The sequence below is a fragment of the Lygodium microphyllum genome, chromosome 7 (assembly GCF_053477565.2).
Source record: "Lygodium microphyllum isolate KBCC chromosome 7, Lygodium_microphyllum_v1.1.10, whole genome shotgun sequence".
Taxonomy (NCBI): domain Eukaryota; kingdom Viridiplantae; phylum Streptophyta; class Polypodiopsida; order Schizaeales; family Lygodiaceae; genus Lygodium; species Lygodium microphyllum.
This window is the reverse complement of record NC_141141.1, coordinates 32,604,077-32,619,978: the sequence shown is the minus strand read 5'-3', so window position 1 is coordinate 32,619,978 and position 15,902 is coordinate 32,604,077. Positions and strand designations below refer to the sequence as shown.

General features: G+C 40.8%; 1 protein-coding gene across 1 annotated transcript; it reads left to right on the top strand.

The window, feature by feature from the left end:
• The first annotated feature begins 2,624 nt into the window (after nt 1–2,624).
• Nucleotides 2,625–9,764, top strand: LOC148033326 (cellulose synthase A catalytic subunit 3 [UDP-forming]-like). Its single transcript, XM_087681235.1, has 14 exons — nt 2,625–2,886; nt 2,995–3,175; nt 3,734–4,002; nt 4,188–4,302; nt 4,556–4,754; nt 4,922–5,188; nt 5,382–5,727; nt 5,824–5,961; nt 6,063–6,188; nt 6,416–6,628; nt 7,701–7,974; nt 8,061–8,257; nt 8,474–8,824; nt 8,914–9,764. Exons 1-14 carry the CDS (start codon nt 2,851–2,853, stop codon nt 9,493–9,495), a joined length of 3,294 nt encoding a protein of 1,097 aa, XP_087537361.1. The 5' UTR covers nt 2,625–2,850; the 3' UTR covers nt 9,496–9,764.
• Nucleotides 9,765–15,902: the final 6,138 nt, after the last annotated feature.

The window sequence follows — 15,902 nt, the reverse complement described above, 5'->3', positions numbered from 1 at the left end:
GACTATCTCTAAGTTTCAAGGCGAATGTAGGAGAGAATGATATAAACCTGAAAGGGCATTGCTTTGGTATTTAGGGCCAAGAGCCAAGTAGTGGAAAAGGTCAAGCACTTTGTCACTTCATCACCTTAGGTAGAGGAGCTTGGAGGGGTTTTGAGCAAGTAAATTCATTGATAGCCTCCTATGATAGGGATGGAGGGCTTTCTAATGCCCATCACTAATTTTGGGATGGAAGACCTCGAATTCCAAGAGATGGAGCAACTTTGTGAAAGTCAGAGTCCCACGATGAGGATTGTAATAAAGGAATTGAACCCTAAGTTAAAAGAAGCTATTGCAAATAGTTGTGTGTATGTGCTTAAAGGAACATGTAATGAACACGCAAAATGCAAGAGCAATGAGGCCACTCTCCTTGTGTAACATACTAATTAAGGAAGTTGTTTTTATATGTGCATACAACATGGCAGGGTTCTCAATGTACCTCGTGCAAAGACTAATTAAGGAAGTTGTACTTAAAAAACTCAAGATGTTGCATGCATGGGTTGAATGTGGCTGGATGGTTATCCTCGATGACATTATCCTAAGGAAGGGTAGCCTTGATTAGTAGGATGGCTTTCTACATAATTATTTAGGTTCGAGGTGATCGATCATGATTATCTAAGTTGTAGGTAAGAACCCAAACTAATAATGTTTTAGGGGAATGGTGTGTAGTAGAATATGGATCCTCAATGTTGTGGAAGACTAAAACACTACCACACTTGTTATGAACCAAGTGTGCTACAAAATGGTGTCTTTAAAATGGGTTTTAGATTTATGTTTAGGAAGTCCATAGAAGTGTAGATCCTTTAGGTTGATCCTTTTGGGTTGAGGCCTTGACATTTCATTGCAAGGTAGAATTGTAGACCACCTGACTAGCTAAGTCCTTGCATCTCATGGATTTGGATGGTGTAACTCACAAAAAGGCATTTGAGTGACTACTAAGCATTGCCTCCCTTAGTGTAGCAAGTGTGAGTGCATTACTTTGACAACACAAATCATTAGTCTTCCTTAATGAATAAACATCAAGTATGGATGAAGCGATGACAATGTGGCAATTGTCAAGATTATTCTCAAGTCTTATTTTCAGACCACTTCAAAAACAAGGCAACATACCATTGGTAGTTGGAGGACCAAAAGATCCACAAAGTTTATATTATTTACTCTAGATAGCATGCGTATTTGGTAGAAATTGTTTTCCAATATAGCATGATGCATGCAAATGGGTAGAGATTATTGTCACATTGATATCATGATTCATACTTGGAATGGATGCAAGTGCGCTTATGACCATGAAATTTCATTGCTTGTGGGATTATTTGCAACATGAGAGTATTGTTCATGTTTAAGACGAAGGACCTAATGAGCTAATTCAAATTGTGGAACACATTGAGAGTAGTATTTTGGATCAAAATGTGAATGCTTCTAAAACTATCCGTAAAAATCAAAGTACCCCTACTCCTTGTATAGGACTCAAACTTTTACCAGTTTACTCAAAAGAGAATCCAAGGACATGGTAGGGTTTGGTTAGGTGGGGTGGTGGTCAGACCACCCTAGTTGAGATGGCAATGATGTCACATGCCATGTCAACTAGGATTGTGAACCACCCTAGTTGATGTGGCAATGATGTCACAATAGGTGGTGGCAAGTGGGGGGTTTTACCTCTAGTGAAGGTGTGGACTCAACCCTTATGGTTGGGTCCAAATGTCCACCTCCAATTTCTCTTCCCCCTCCACACAATGCAACATTGGTGAGAGCCATTGAATTTTTTAAAATTCTTTTATTGACATGATGTTGCTTCGGTGGCAATTTGATATGAAAATTGAAAGAGAAAAAAGAATGGACACTACCATGTTTGCATGTCAGTGGTGTTGTCTGACCCACTAGCTATGTTGCCGCGACTCATATGACCAAACCCCTAGATGTGGTAATCGAAACTAGAGTGGTTGCGTGGGAAGGTACTCTAGGAGGAAACCAATGTGGTGACTTTTATTGCAATTTGCCAACATGGCACATACGGTGCTGACACGTCAGCAAGAGTCGGCTCTCACGCCTCACGTGACCAGACACTATGGGCCTGGAAAGACGCCGAGCGGACTTCAAAAAGAAAAAGTCGAGGACGTGGATCTTGCGACACGTGTCAGCAGGGAGGCCAAAAAGTGGGAACTAGCTGTAAAAGCGAAGATTCAGAATTGCGGGTTCAGGGGAGGGGAAGTTGATCGAATCAGTTCATGACACGCGTACATTCGGGCTGACGTGTCATCCACTTTCGCCGGGACGAGAGTCGTTGAGAGCTAACCCAAGCGCGTCGCTGTCATGGACGTTGGTTAAATTTCGTCTCATCATTAATACACAAAACCATTTCACTGATTAATTATTATGATAATAATCTCACTTTGCAATGTTGCATGGTCCGGACATGCCTGATCCCTCAGCGATGAGAATTACTATTTAAATTAAAGGCACAAAAATTAAAAGTCCTTTCTCTTTTCCGGGACATTATCAAAAAAGTAGGATTAAAATTAAAACCAAATATCCATCCGCTTGTCCCTTTTCTCTTTTTTCGGCGAATCGGCACATTATTAAAGAATTATTAAAACCTTGTTCTCCCTCCATGTTTTTCCTCGGCCTCCGAGCTGCCATAGCCACACTCTGTCACTCACACACACACTTGCCAAACTACCCTGCCGGGCCTGCCCCATTCATCACCATCGCACGCAGCCTCACAATTGCTTCTCCTCTCCCTCTGGAGCTTCTGCACGCTCCTTACAACTAGCATTGCTGAGTCCCAGCCCCTCTGGATGACCCTGCAGCTCCAACATGGCGGCCCGTGCAAGCCCCCACACCACAGTACAGGTGAGGATGAAGTTAGACGACTCCATTTCTGAGCATAAAATCCAGTCTCACAACCATCTCTGCCTTAATTCCATACTTTAATTTGTGGTGCTCTTTGGTGCCGCACAGACACCTAGGGAAGCCTGTAAGATTTGCGGAGAAGATGTGGAGGTGAGCTTGGAAGGGGAGCTCTTTGTGGCATGCAGGCAGTGTGGATTCCCTGTCTGTCGGCCCTGCTTCGAGTATGAGAGAAAAGAGGGAGACGACTCTTGCCCACAGTGCAAGGCCCCCTATCAGACACTGGACAAAGGTACTTACAACACTAGAGCTTATCACCACCATAGAAACTGTAGAATGCCTGAGAATGGGTAGTAGGGTTTAGGGTTTTAGGCTCAACCCTCCATAAGTTACTGGACAATACATTTACTCACCCCTTTGTTAAGGGAGTTTTTGCTTTAAATCCAAGATATCTTCCTCTTGAGTTGCCATCTAGTTTCCCTATGTTCTGAGAGAGGTAATGCAACTGAAGGTGAGGCTTGTGACTTTTTTTTTTTTTTTTGGTAGGCAAGTGTTAGCGAGACATTGCTATGCAAAGTTTATCTTTAGGCATACATTCCAGAGCAAGCAGGAACTGGTTTGCCTTGTAACCTTTAGATTTCTGTAGGAAAAACGTCCATCAGAAGTTCAAAACGCGACAGATCATGAAAACAACTCGAGAATCAGTGTTTCTTTTGAGTACAACATGGTTTGGTGTGTTTGTGCATGTTTAATGGGTGCTGCACATTTATACTCGATAAATGATTCAGCAAATGTAAGAGGTTGGTTTACAGCGTCATTCTTACCTTACCTTGCATCCTGATCTGATCAGGAAAATTCTATGAGGAAGTAGATGAAGACGAGGATGATGATCTTGAAGAAGAGCTTGGAGCAGACTCTACCAGTCAACATCAACATCGGGAATCTGCTGCTAAGGACATGTCAGGCAGCTCTCTTAGCTGTGGACAGGGACAAGACCAAGATCCATCTACAAGCACAAGCAGCATTAACAACCAGCATCACTACCATCACCAACAAAACAGCCACCATATTAACCACTTGCTGCACAGACATACAGCTGTATCCATCATTGAACATCCTGTGAGTTCCAAAGCACTTGGCCTCAATCAGATACGCTTGAGTGTAGAAAAATTTTTTCACGTTTATGGACAATATATTGAAGATCATCAAAGGGAATCAGCCATTACATTACCAATTATCCTTTTGATGATTATGCTGTGAAATCTGGATTGGTCCTACTAACACACAGCTCTTTTCTTTAACAGATCTCGGGGGAGTACTCCCCAATAACTCCTGATCGTCATGCCCTTGTTATTCCTCCAATCATGGGAAGAGGTAGAAGAGTTCATCCTTTCCCCTTCTCGGAGCCGAGCACTCCAGGTACATTTCATGCTGCAGATATTTTAATTTAACATGCACTAATTGACATCTCAAGCGCGTCCAGATACACAGATTTTTTAAATGCTACCAAATCAATCTGCTGAATATATGATACTGGAAGGGCTCTACATGTCAAAGTTTATATTTGCAGCTAACTGTTTCATGCACTCCAAAAGGGCTGGACTTGCAGCACTCCAAGTATTTGAGCGGATTGTTTTCTTATAGAGGGTGTTCGATGGGCTTTTTTCAACAGGTCGCTCTAGCCGGAGCACGGAACCCAGTGGTGACCTTTCATCGTATGGATATGGTGGTGTGGCTTGGAAAGAAAGAGTTCAAAATTGGAAGATCAAGCAAGAAAAGCCCCAACTGATGATGATGACTGAAGGAGAGCAGAATGATAAGAGAGGTGTTGATCTGGAAGGGGATAGTCTTGATGGACAAGATTTACCCATGTAATGCGTCAACTTGGTTCTTAACATAGTTTTGGGATTTTTTAAGTTTTCGCATGCATGCACTAGATTAGAGTAGACTTGCATTTGCTACAGTTATTTTCTAATCTTTGTTTGTCCTGAAGCTAGATTCTGATCTTGCATTTGATTTGTTATGTGGCCACCTTCAGAGATGATCAGGCCAGGCAGCCTCTGTCTAGGAAGGTGAACATTCCATCCAGCAGAATCAATCCTTACAGGATGATCATCATTATACGGTTGGTAGTGATCGGGTTCTTCTTTCGCTACCGATTACTAAATCCTGTCCCCAATGCCTATGCACTTTGGCTGACATCCATTGTGTGTGAGATCTGGTTTGCTTTATCATGGATACTTGACCAGTTTCCCAAGTGGCTCCCTATAAATAGGGAGACTTATCTTGACAGGCTTTCACTCAGGTAACATTTTGAAGCTTCACACAGTCAGAAAATGGCAGAGGTTTCTTTCCTGATTGCTTTCCATAGCAAGTCATGTTAGTTTTTTACTCTGCTTTTTTCTGTTTATATATGATCTCTATTTATTGAATGATGGTTTTTACTGTCCTTATATACTGGACTGTATACGACCCTTTTGTTTGTATCATTATTGAAGATATGAAAGAGAAGGCGAACCATCACAGCTTGCGGGTGTGGACATATTTGTCAGCACAGTGGATCCTATGAAGGAACCCCCCCTAGTAACGGCTAACACGGTGCTCTCCATCCTAGCAGTGGACTATCCTGTAGACAAGTTCTCATGCTATGTTTCAGATGATGGAGCAGCTATGCTGACTTTTGACGCTCTATTGGAGACATCTGAATTTGCACGAAAGTGGGTGCCTTTTTGCAAGAAATTTAACATCGAGCCCAGAGCTCCAGAAGTGTATTTCTCTCAGAAAATTGACTACCTAAAAGACAAGGTGCAGCCATCCTTTGTGAAAGAGAGGCGAGCTATGAAGGTACGGATGCCAATTTATGTAGAAGTTAAAGCTTTAAAAATCCATTTTATGCATACTATTAATGCTCTTGTCTTCTGTATGGATAATTGGATACAGAGGGAGTATGAAGAGTTCAAGGTACGGGTAAATGCTATGGTTGCCAAAGCTCAAAAGGTTCCAGAAGAAGGTTGGATAATGCAAGATGGTACACCATGGCCAGGCAATAACACCAAAGATCACCCGGGGATGATTCAGGCATGTTCCTAACAAACCAAGTGCATTATCAAGTTATTTAGCTCTCTGCTAAGGTCCAGAAATGACCTTTCCAAGTACTGGCTGTGTTGACAAAATGACAGGTATTCCTGGGGCATAGTGGGGGCCATGATGCAGAAGGTAATGAGCTTCCTAGACTTGTGTATGTCTCACGAGAAAAGAGGCCTGGTTTTCAGCATCACAAAAAGGCAGGCGCTATGAATGCCTTGGTAGGATCTCTCTCTCTCTCGCTCTGAATCCATATAGATGTTTATATCTATGTGCGTACATCCACTGCTTATCAGTGTCTGCTCCTTAGACAGCAATTCATGTTTTCTCCAGTGAATGAAATATTTGCACCCATACAAACAGATGCTTTTACTTGCACTCACGAGTAAAGTAGTAAGTTACAGTCCCAAACAAAAGTGTGATTACTCTTTCTGGCTTCTTATTGTAGGTTCGTGTCTCTGCTGTCCTCACAAATGCTCCATATTTCCTCAACCTGGACTGTGATCATTATATCAACAACAGCAAGGCCTTGCGGGAAGCCATGTGTTTTATGATGGATCCAACAGTCGGCAAAAACGTATGCTATGTCCAGTTCCCTCAGCGTTTTGATGGTATCGATCCCAATGATCGTTATGCAAATCACAATACAGTCTTCTTTGATGTGAGGACCTCCAAATGTTTAACCTCCAGTCCACTTCTAGCTTTGCAACAATGGCCAAAGCATGAATTGTGCCTATATGTTTGATGGGTTATCCTTAATCACTAATCCTGTTGGTTTGGATGATGTTACAGCATTCAGTGGTTGTTTATGGTCTTTTGTCAAGGGTGTCAAATCTAAAAGAGCCAGCAACATAACTTGTTTTCAACCTTCTATGGCAGTAAACCTTCTATGGCAGTAAAGTGCATATCCAGCCTGCATTAACACATGCACAGCAGTATATCTGACACAGACCTGCAATCAAGTCTCTAGATTTTTACCTGCAAACTGCAACAAGCCTGTCTTGATGTTGACAGCAGTCTCTGAGGCTAATGGCATGCTTTAGACCTATGATTAGTTACTTCAACACACATTTGTAGAAAGGTTTTTACTGTACTGAATATACCAGCTCAAAAGAGCAAGACAATATAGCGGTTTCTTACTGCGGTACTATGTAGACATGCTATTGATTACAAATATATGGTGGTGAAAGCTGGTTAACGCTCTCAAAATCTCTATGGGTAGTGCTAGTTAGCAAGATTACCATTGCCTTTACCATGACACACAAACATGCTTGACATGATAGTGTTGTACTTCATAGCTTCTTTATACATAAAAAAAATTGTTCCCAATAGCCTTGACAAGTCTACGACAGAAGAAAATGGTGGATTCTGGAAGTTACTACTGCAGATTAGCAGAAGGAGTTGGAGCATGTTAATCTCCTTTCACCCCACAGGCTGCAACAACAGCCAATGCTCCCTTGGCTTGTGCTTATTGACTCTTGTCTGCTATCATGTGATGTGTAAAGCTTATTAATGTACAGAATGTAGGCGATTGTTTACCACAAATATTTATTGTTGCAACTTGGAACTGAGCAGAATGTTTGATGACACATATGAATGTAGAACATTGCTTTTCTAAACTCAAAAGTGTTTGTAAGGACTCCTGTTTTCACCTCAGTTGGATAAATTAATACTACTTTGAGTTACGTTCTTAACAATGATTTTCTGAAGCTCATCTTATTGATGCTTTGCAGATTAATATGAAAGGACTAGATGGCATTCAGGGTCCTGTATATGTAGGTACTGGATGTTGTTTCAAGAGGCAAGCTTTATATGGATATGAGGCTCCCACCAAACCAAAGAAAAAGAGGATGGCTTGTGATTGCTGCTCTCTCTTTTTCTGGGGTATGAAAAATAAGAAGGTCAAGGTCAAAACAACACCACAGAAGCCTAAGCAACCCGCAAGGTTTCCAAGGGACCCAACCACTCCTGTGCTCAATCTGGAGGATATTGAAGAGGGGATAGAAGGTGAAGTGATTGCAGTCACATCGTACTTTGTTGATTTGATCTTACTTGTAGAAGGGTGCTCTTTCTGATGCCAAATTTTGTTACAGGCTTTGATGATGATATCAGCCTCTCGATGTGCCAAAAAAATTTCGAGAGGCGCTTTGGGCAGTCTTCAGTATTTGTGGCCTCAACGTTGTTGGAGGAGGGTGGAGTTCCTCATTCTGCTAGCCCTGCTGCTCTTCTAAAGGAAGCTATCCATGTCATTAGTTGTGGTTATGAGGATAAAACAGAGTGGGGGATGGAGGTAAACTACTTACATATAGAAATATAAAAGTGCTTTACAGTTTTTACTTTTCTTAATGATTCAGTTTCTTCAAAGTGCTACATTTGAACACATTATCTGCTAGAATGTGCATTCTTCACCCTGAACAAAACTCAAGAACTCAGTTTTTGTTATGGTGGAAAGTTTTTCAACACTACATTTAGTTGAGCGCACTGTATCCATTGTGAATTTTTGCAGATTGGTTGGATCTACGGATCAGTAACTGAAGACATTCTCACGGGATTCAAAATGCATGCTCGAGGCTGGAGGTCTGTTTATTGCATGCCTCATCCACCTGCATTCAAGGGTTCTGCACCAATCAACTTGTCTGACCGGCTGAACCAGGTGCTGCGCTGGGCGCTTGGATCAGTAGAGATTTTTCTAAGTCGCCATTGCCCTCTTTGGTATGGCTATGGTGGCCGGTTAAAGTGGCTGGAGAGGTTTGCATATGTGAACACCATTGTGTATCCCTTCACTTCCATACCACTCCTTGTCTACTGTACTCTTCCAGCAGTGTGCCTTCTCACTGGAAAGTTCATGATTCCCACGGTATGTACTGCCAGTCTCTTGCATATTGATTGGGCTTGCCTTTAAGCTTGCAGGCAGGCTGTCTCACATCGTATGTTTTGAAATTTCAGATCAGCAATTTTGCAAGCTTGTGGTTCATCTCTTTGTTTCTCTCCATATTCGCCACGGGCATCCTTGAGATGAGGTGGAGTGGAGTTGGGATAGAGGAGTGGTGGAGAAATGAGCAGTTCTGGGTTATTGGAGGTGTATCAGCTCATTTGTTTGCTGTTTTCCAAGGTTTTCTGAAAGTCTTGGCTGGTATAGACACAAACTTTACTGTCACAGCAAAGGCATCTGATGATGCTGAGTTTGGGGAGCTTTACATCTTCAAGTGGTCAGCATTGCTGATTCCTCCAACAACCCTTCTGATAATAAACCTTGTGGGAGTTGTTGCAGGCATTTCAGATGCATTAATGAATGGCTACCAGTCATGGGGCCCTTTGTTTGGGAAGCTTTTCTTTGCATTTTGGGTGATAGTGCACTTATACCCTTTCCTGAAAGGTTTGATGGGAAGGCAGAACAGGACACCCACAATTGTTGTTGTTTGGTCTGTGCTTCTAGCTTCTATCTTCTCCCTCCTTTGGGTGAGGATAGATCCTTTCCTAATAAGGGTAAGAGGTCCAGACTTGGTCCAGTGTGGGATCAATTGCTGATTTAGGGAGTCTAGTTATTTATCCAGTATGGGATTACTTTGCTGATTTAGGGAATCTCAGACAGAAACTAACTTCTGTACATCATTATACACACCCATTACCAGGGGTTGGAAGTCCCTCCCTTGTAAATATTATCACTTGCTCATGGTGTCTCACCTAAATGTAGACTTCCCACAATCACACTAATCATTCTCTTGATTCTCTCATTTGAGTGATGGGATTTGTATAGCAAATTCTTGTGTTAATGGCACTGTAGGTTCATTGGTCTATCCACATGCTAGTTCTAGCATTAAGCAAGAACTGCATTGCTACTGAGTTTATGGTGCACACTTAACCTTTGTCTTGGAAAAGCCACACATATGCATGTAATTAGAAATGCTCCTGATGTGAAGGAACATCACTTGACTAGACAATTAGAAACAATGGACGTACAGCTGATAATCAGAATCATGTAAAGCAGGTTACTGGAGATGTTAGATAGTCCAATGCAGAGCAAATTTTCCCCCCCTTAGCGATGCAAATCCAGTATAATACTCTTTTAAGGGTTTGGAGTTTGCAAAATCAATATATAACTTGCAACATCCCCAAGGTCTGATTATTGATCAAGGGTATTTCCCACCCACACAACCAACAACCAACCCACAACGCCAAGGTCTGAGTTTTGATTACACACACACACACACACACACACACACACACACACACATCATCTCTACACATAAGAGGGGGCAATGGTAAGCATTATATATTAAGGGTTACCATTATTATGTTACTGAATATTTATAAAATAAGTTTAAAAAATCTAATGAAAAACTTAAAACAAATGGAGAAATTAGTTATCAAGCCTTGCATGGTTAACTGTGAGTAGGGGTCCTGGGAGTTTTTGCAAGCATGAAAATGAGATAAGTGAACTTTTGTAAAATCTCACCAAGCCATCTACATATATCCAGCATGCTTGCACTATATTGAGAGACTGCATTTATGTACACATGTAGTGACCAGTTTCTAGGTGGGCTACAGTAAACACGCATACCCATAGGAAGTATCACGCAAGCAATGTGAACACTTTTGACATTGTACAGAGAGTCAAAGATGCTTGTGATGGGGGAATGTATAATGATCACTTGCGACACAGGCAGAACAAAGTACTGAAGCTGACATACAGTGGAAGCACTGGAGAAGGAGAAGGTAGTAAAGCAGAAGTTACCGGAAGAGGGGGAATTTGCCCCTCCAAGAATAGTAGAAAGAAGCTTGGGTAAAGTGTGTACAAGGACCAAAGAAGCTGTGGAAGATACCAATAGTACAGAGTGCAACACATTCAAAAAGAGTGGAAGAATACCCAAGAAGATACTTAGAGAGACAAGCTGCAGCGAAAAGAGGCTGCAGGTGCGTCAAAGCACAAGCTGAAGTACAGAAGATCTGGCACTCTCTTTGCCTTGGATCTCTCATCACTCACCTTTGAGGGGTGCACTCTGGAGAGTTTGGCAAATCAAAGGTAATTAATGGGATTCCCTCGGATATCATGTTTCCTGAAGCACATACTTGGACTAGAATTAGGGAATTTTGAGCCATAGCAATTTTCTCGTAGTTTTAAGCTTACACAGTCGAGACAGCACATCAGACTTTGTGGTGATTATTAGCGTTGTGTGTTGAGGATTTCCAACACATTTTCCTATAAACCTTGACATGGAATTTAGCGGTGATTATGGCTATTGTGATGATTATGAATATCAATGATGTACGTGGGTCGTATGAGGTTATACTTCAGATTCTATGACCTCGGTGATAATTATTTTGGATATCACGAGCATGGCGATCATCGTCATTATCCTTTGGAACTTCTTAGAGAGCCTAAGATTGACTCCAAAAAATGCCTAATGGGTTGAGCTATACTCTTATCACATGTCCCTCTCCATGCTTTCCTCTACTAGATGCCAAACCCTTGCGACCTTAGAGGAGGGTCACCCTAGATCATGAACTTGATAGTAGGATCTCCAGATCGATCTTATCTTGAGAATTCCATTCACTTTGTTTGTTGTGATAATGTTAATAGTTGATAGTTGATTGACAAATCTACCTTGAGAGTATAGACTTTTGAGTCTCATAAGAGGATGAATTAGCACAAATGGATTGTGATTTGAGAGAAGTGAATTTTGGGCCTCTCAATTCTTTGGGAAGGATGGATCAATGCAGGTAGATGAAGACCATGCATCTTATGGATCATAGTTTTTTTTTTTTTTTTTTTGGGCATGGATGCAATTAACAGGTAGATGGAGGCCTTGCATCTTATAGATCATAGACACCAATATATTTGTTTGATATGGATGCTAGTTACTCACACAACATCCCAATTACTACTTGAAAATCCCTAGCATTGGGAGTGTGCTTTCTTGGCTCTATGCTTATAGTTGGATTGACATATACCGTTGTCTTTATTTTAACATTGGTGTAATTATTGTTTTCAACATTCCTTTGAAGAGTAAACAATTTGTTTAGGCACTCTTTTTTATTACACTTTGTGGATAGTTATACCCTTATTTATTCTTGCCCATTTGTTTGTCCTTTTGGATCAGCTTTGGGGCTATTTTGTTGTAATTACAACAGTTTATACTCTTGTCACTTCTATATTTGTAGCCATTGTGGTAGGTTCTTATGCATCACTTGTAGTGCTATTTTCAACATTGAAAAGCTTGATGGTAGTAACTCCCAATATTGGAAGACGCAGATATGGCAAGTTCATGCAAAAGAGATAGGTTAAGTCTTTGAAGTTAGAAGATATAAAGCCCGAGCTTTATGATGCAAAAGACTGAGTAGAACTTGATGAGCTATGTAGGTTTACCATCATTATGTCATTATCAAAGCAGGTGTATTTCAATGTCATTGACACTGAGGCTAGGCTTATGCATTATAGAAAAAGATTTGTGATATTTAGATAAGCAATCCTGTATAACAGTTGCACTAGTTGAAGAAGCTTGTGGGCTTTCGCATGGAGGATATGTCTATATCTACTGATTTGAATGAGTTTCAATTTATTTTTAGCTAGGTTATTTCATAGGGTATCAAGCTTGATGATAGTATCAAGTCTTTATCCTTGCTTGTTACACTACTCGAGTCATGAGATACCTTTTTAATAGCTATAAGTGCTCATCTCCTTGAGAGTGGTTTTAAATGTAATGATGTAGAGAGTGCTCTACTAATAGAAGAAATAAATAGGAAGAACATTGATGTAGTCCCCATTTCTCATGCATTGACTATTAGAGGTAGAAATGGTGCAAATGGCAATAACAACCATGGTAGAGAGATGGTGATGTTTCAAGAGAAGCCTCATGTTATTGTACAATTAGCCCTTGTGAGATAGCTTGTTGGAGTTGCTGATGATGTAGTGGATCACAATTTTCCCCTTATGTAGGGTCATGCTGTTAGACAAAGAAGCCATGCCGTACATGCCCCACAACTAGCTTTGAGTCACTCTATTAGAGCTTCACGTTGTCAAGCGCTTTCATGTAAATTGAAAACCCCAGGAAAAACATTAGATATGTAGGATTTTCTAGCTTAACTATTTGTGTGACTGCTTGTTTTTTGTTATTTTGTAGTGGAATTTTTTGTGTTTGTTTAGACCAAGGATTGTTTTTGTAATATTATTTGGATCTTTTGAGCGTGAAAACTTGAAAGTCTTGGTCAAGATTGGTGTTGGTTACTGAACATCTTGAAACATGTATATTTTCTTGATGATACTCTTACACATTACAAGGATTATAGATTCAGGAGTACTTTACGTTGCACTTATCAAATACAATGTACACGGGGGTTATCTTTTGATTTTATCAATTACTTTCATACCAAGGGTTGGATTGATGCACATTTTGCACCATCATCCAACACTAGCATGGCATGATGCCCGCTGCAACTATATGTAGTAAATTTTAGATGCACATGCACTTAAGAGAGGACCTTCAATGTGCACACACAACCCATTGCACACATGAGAGTTGGGATATTCATCACCAAAATAGGAACCATTGGATGAGTGGAACGGTGGATGGGTGAGTTTCAGGGTCGTGAAAGATGCCTACAGAACTTCTGCGATGGGTTGTTTTATCTAATCAACATCACGAGAATCATATTTTTTTATCGAGTGATTGTGAGATTTTGGGTGGGTAGAGTGGAGTGAAATGTTTCTTCCTTTTGCTCAGTGATGAGAGATGAGGTTAAGGATTGTAATTTAACCAAGGAATTGTGTTTGCATATTGCATGATGCATGGGTACTTGCAGCTAGGCTAGGCATTCATTTTGCATAGTGCCTAGCCTAGCTACAAGTATGCTATTAAGTATATGTATGTGATGACGGCAAGAAAGGAAGTGGTTGTGGCATACTTTTGCAAGCATATTGGCTCAAGGCACTGGTTGGAGTAAGGATTGCAGTGTAGATTATGGAGTGATGGGGCATCTACACACTAAATCAACATAAATACTGAAGAGACAATGAATCCTGCACGAGGCTAATGATACGGTTCATCGAGGAGTTGCTGTGCATACTTGGGGGAATGGAATTTGAGTTGAAAGTGGAATGGTTATGGAAGGAAAGGAGGGTAGAAGTTGGCTCTCCAAGAGGAATTGGGGGGAGGCACAGAAGTATTGGGTGGCTTTGCTCTGAATCAAGAAGTACCGGGTGGCTTTGCTCTGATGTTTCAGAGGGCTATGGAAGATCACACGGCCTCACTGCTTGTGACATATGATAAAGCCAAAGAGAGCCTCAACTAGCGCCATAGCGTGAGAGACATAGCAGTTACGCATTCGGACTTGTTGTCACCATTGTCCCGAATTTCATTGCTGTGATCAAAGCTCGCAGTTGAAGTAATCTGCAGTATCGTTCTTCTGGAGAAGTGAGGGATCAGGTTGCTATGAAGAACAGCTTGGTGGAGCCGAGGAAGTGCTTATGCCTTTGAGCTCTTGGCCTTTATTAATATGAGGCTTTACTTATGGACGAGTTTTATATGAAGTAATTTTAAGGAAAAGTAATTTAAAAAACATGGAAAGCTTTAAGGTTATAAACGTTTGAATATAAAATAAAAGCTAAAAAGCTTTAAAAACACCATATCGTGCTAAAGAGAGAGGTCTTACAATGGTTACTCTGCAAAGCATTATGCTCATATGACAAAGGTTATGGAAGTTAAGGAACCTATCACTTATGTTGAAGAAGTGATGGATAAGAATTGGCGCACAGCTATGGATGAGGAAATAAATGCCTTGGTTAAAAATAGTACTTGGGATCTTGTTCCACTGCCAGATGGAAAAAAGACCATTGGCTACAAATGGGACTATAAGATTAAATGCAAGTCGGATGGCAGTGTAGAGAGGTACAAAAGCCAAGCTGGTCACTAAGGGTTATGCTCAATCGTATAGACTAGACTATGAAGAAGCTTTTAGCCATGTTGCCAAGATGGTAACCATATGAAAAGTGATTGCATTGGCTACTACTAAAGGGTGGAAATTGTAGCAGATGGATGTCAAGAATGCTTTCCTCAATGGTGACTTGGAAGAGGATGGTTATATGGATCAGCCAAAAGGATATGTACATCCTAAATTTCAGCATTATGTTTGCAAGGTGAAAAAAGCATTGTATGGACTAAAGCAAGCTTTGAGAACCTGGCACGCAAGAATCAGTAATTACTTATTGCAGAGTTTGGGATTCAGAGTTGGCAGGGCTAATCATAGTCTATTCACAAAAAAGACAGACAAAGGCTTGGTAGTGGTGGTTATTTATGTGGATGATTTGATCATCACATGTGATGATGACTTTGAGATACATAATGTTATGAAAATGCTAAAATTTGAATTTGATATGAAGGACTTAGGTGACCTGAAGTACTTCTTGGATATTGAGGTAATCAAGGCTGAAAATGGTTTATGGCTGATGCAAAAACACTATGCCATGGAAATGCTAAAGAAATATGGCATGACTGAATGTAAACCACTTAATACACCTCTTGATCAGAATGTCAAGTTGGACATTGGCAGCACTAGAGCTTAAATTTGATGATGTGACTATGTGCATGCAGATGGTTGGAAGCTTGATCTACTTAACCATCACTAGGCCTCATCTGAGTTATGTTGTTGGGCTCATAAGTCACTTCTTCATGCAAAATCCTAGAAAGCCACACTTGGATGCTATTAGATGGATTATGAGATATGTAAAGTCCACTGTAGATTATGGGTTGTTCTATGAGAAAGATAAGGCCCTGAAACAGGTTGGATACACAGATGCAGATTAGGTAGGATGCTCATATTATCGCAGGTCTACGATTGGTTATGCCTTTGGCTTTGGAAGTGGAATAATCAGTTGGAGCATCAAGAAGCAACCAAGGGTTACATTGTCTAGCACTTAAGTACAAGGGTTCTGCATTGGC

Coding starts and splice junctions, on each gene's coding strand:
- LOC148033326 (XM_087681235.1), top strand. CDS start 2,851: ATGGCGGCCCGTGCAAGCCCCCACACCACAGTACAG. Junction 5,962..6,062: donor ATCACCCGGGGATGATTCAG/GCATGTTCCTAA, acceptor ACAAAATGACAG/GTATTCCTGGGGCATAGTGG. Junction 6,629..7,700: donor ACAATACAGTCTTCTTTGAT/GTGAGGACCTCC, acceptor GATGCTTTGCAG/ATTAATATGAAAGGACTAGA.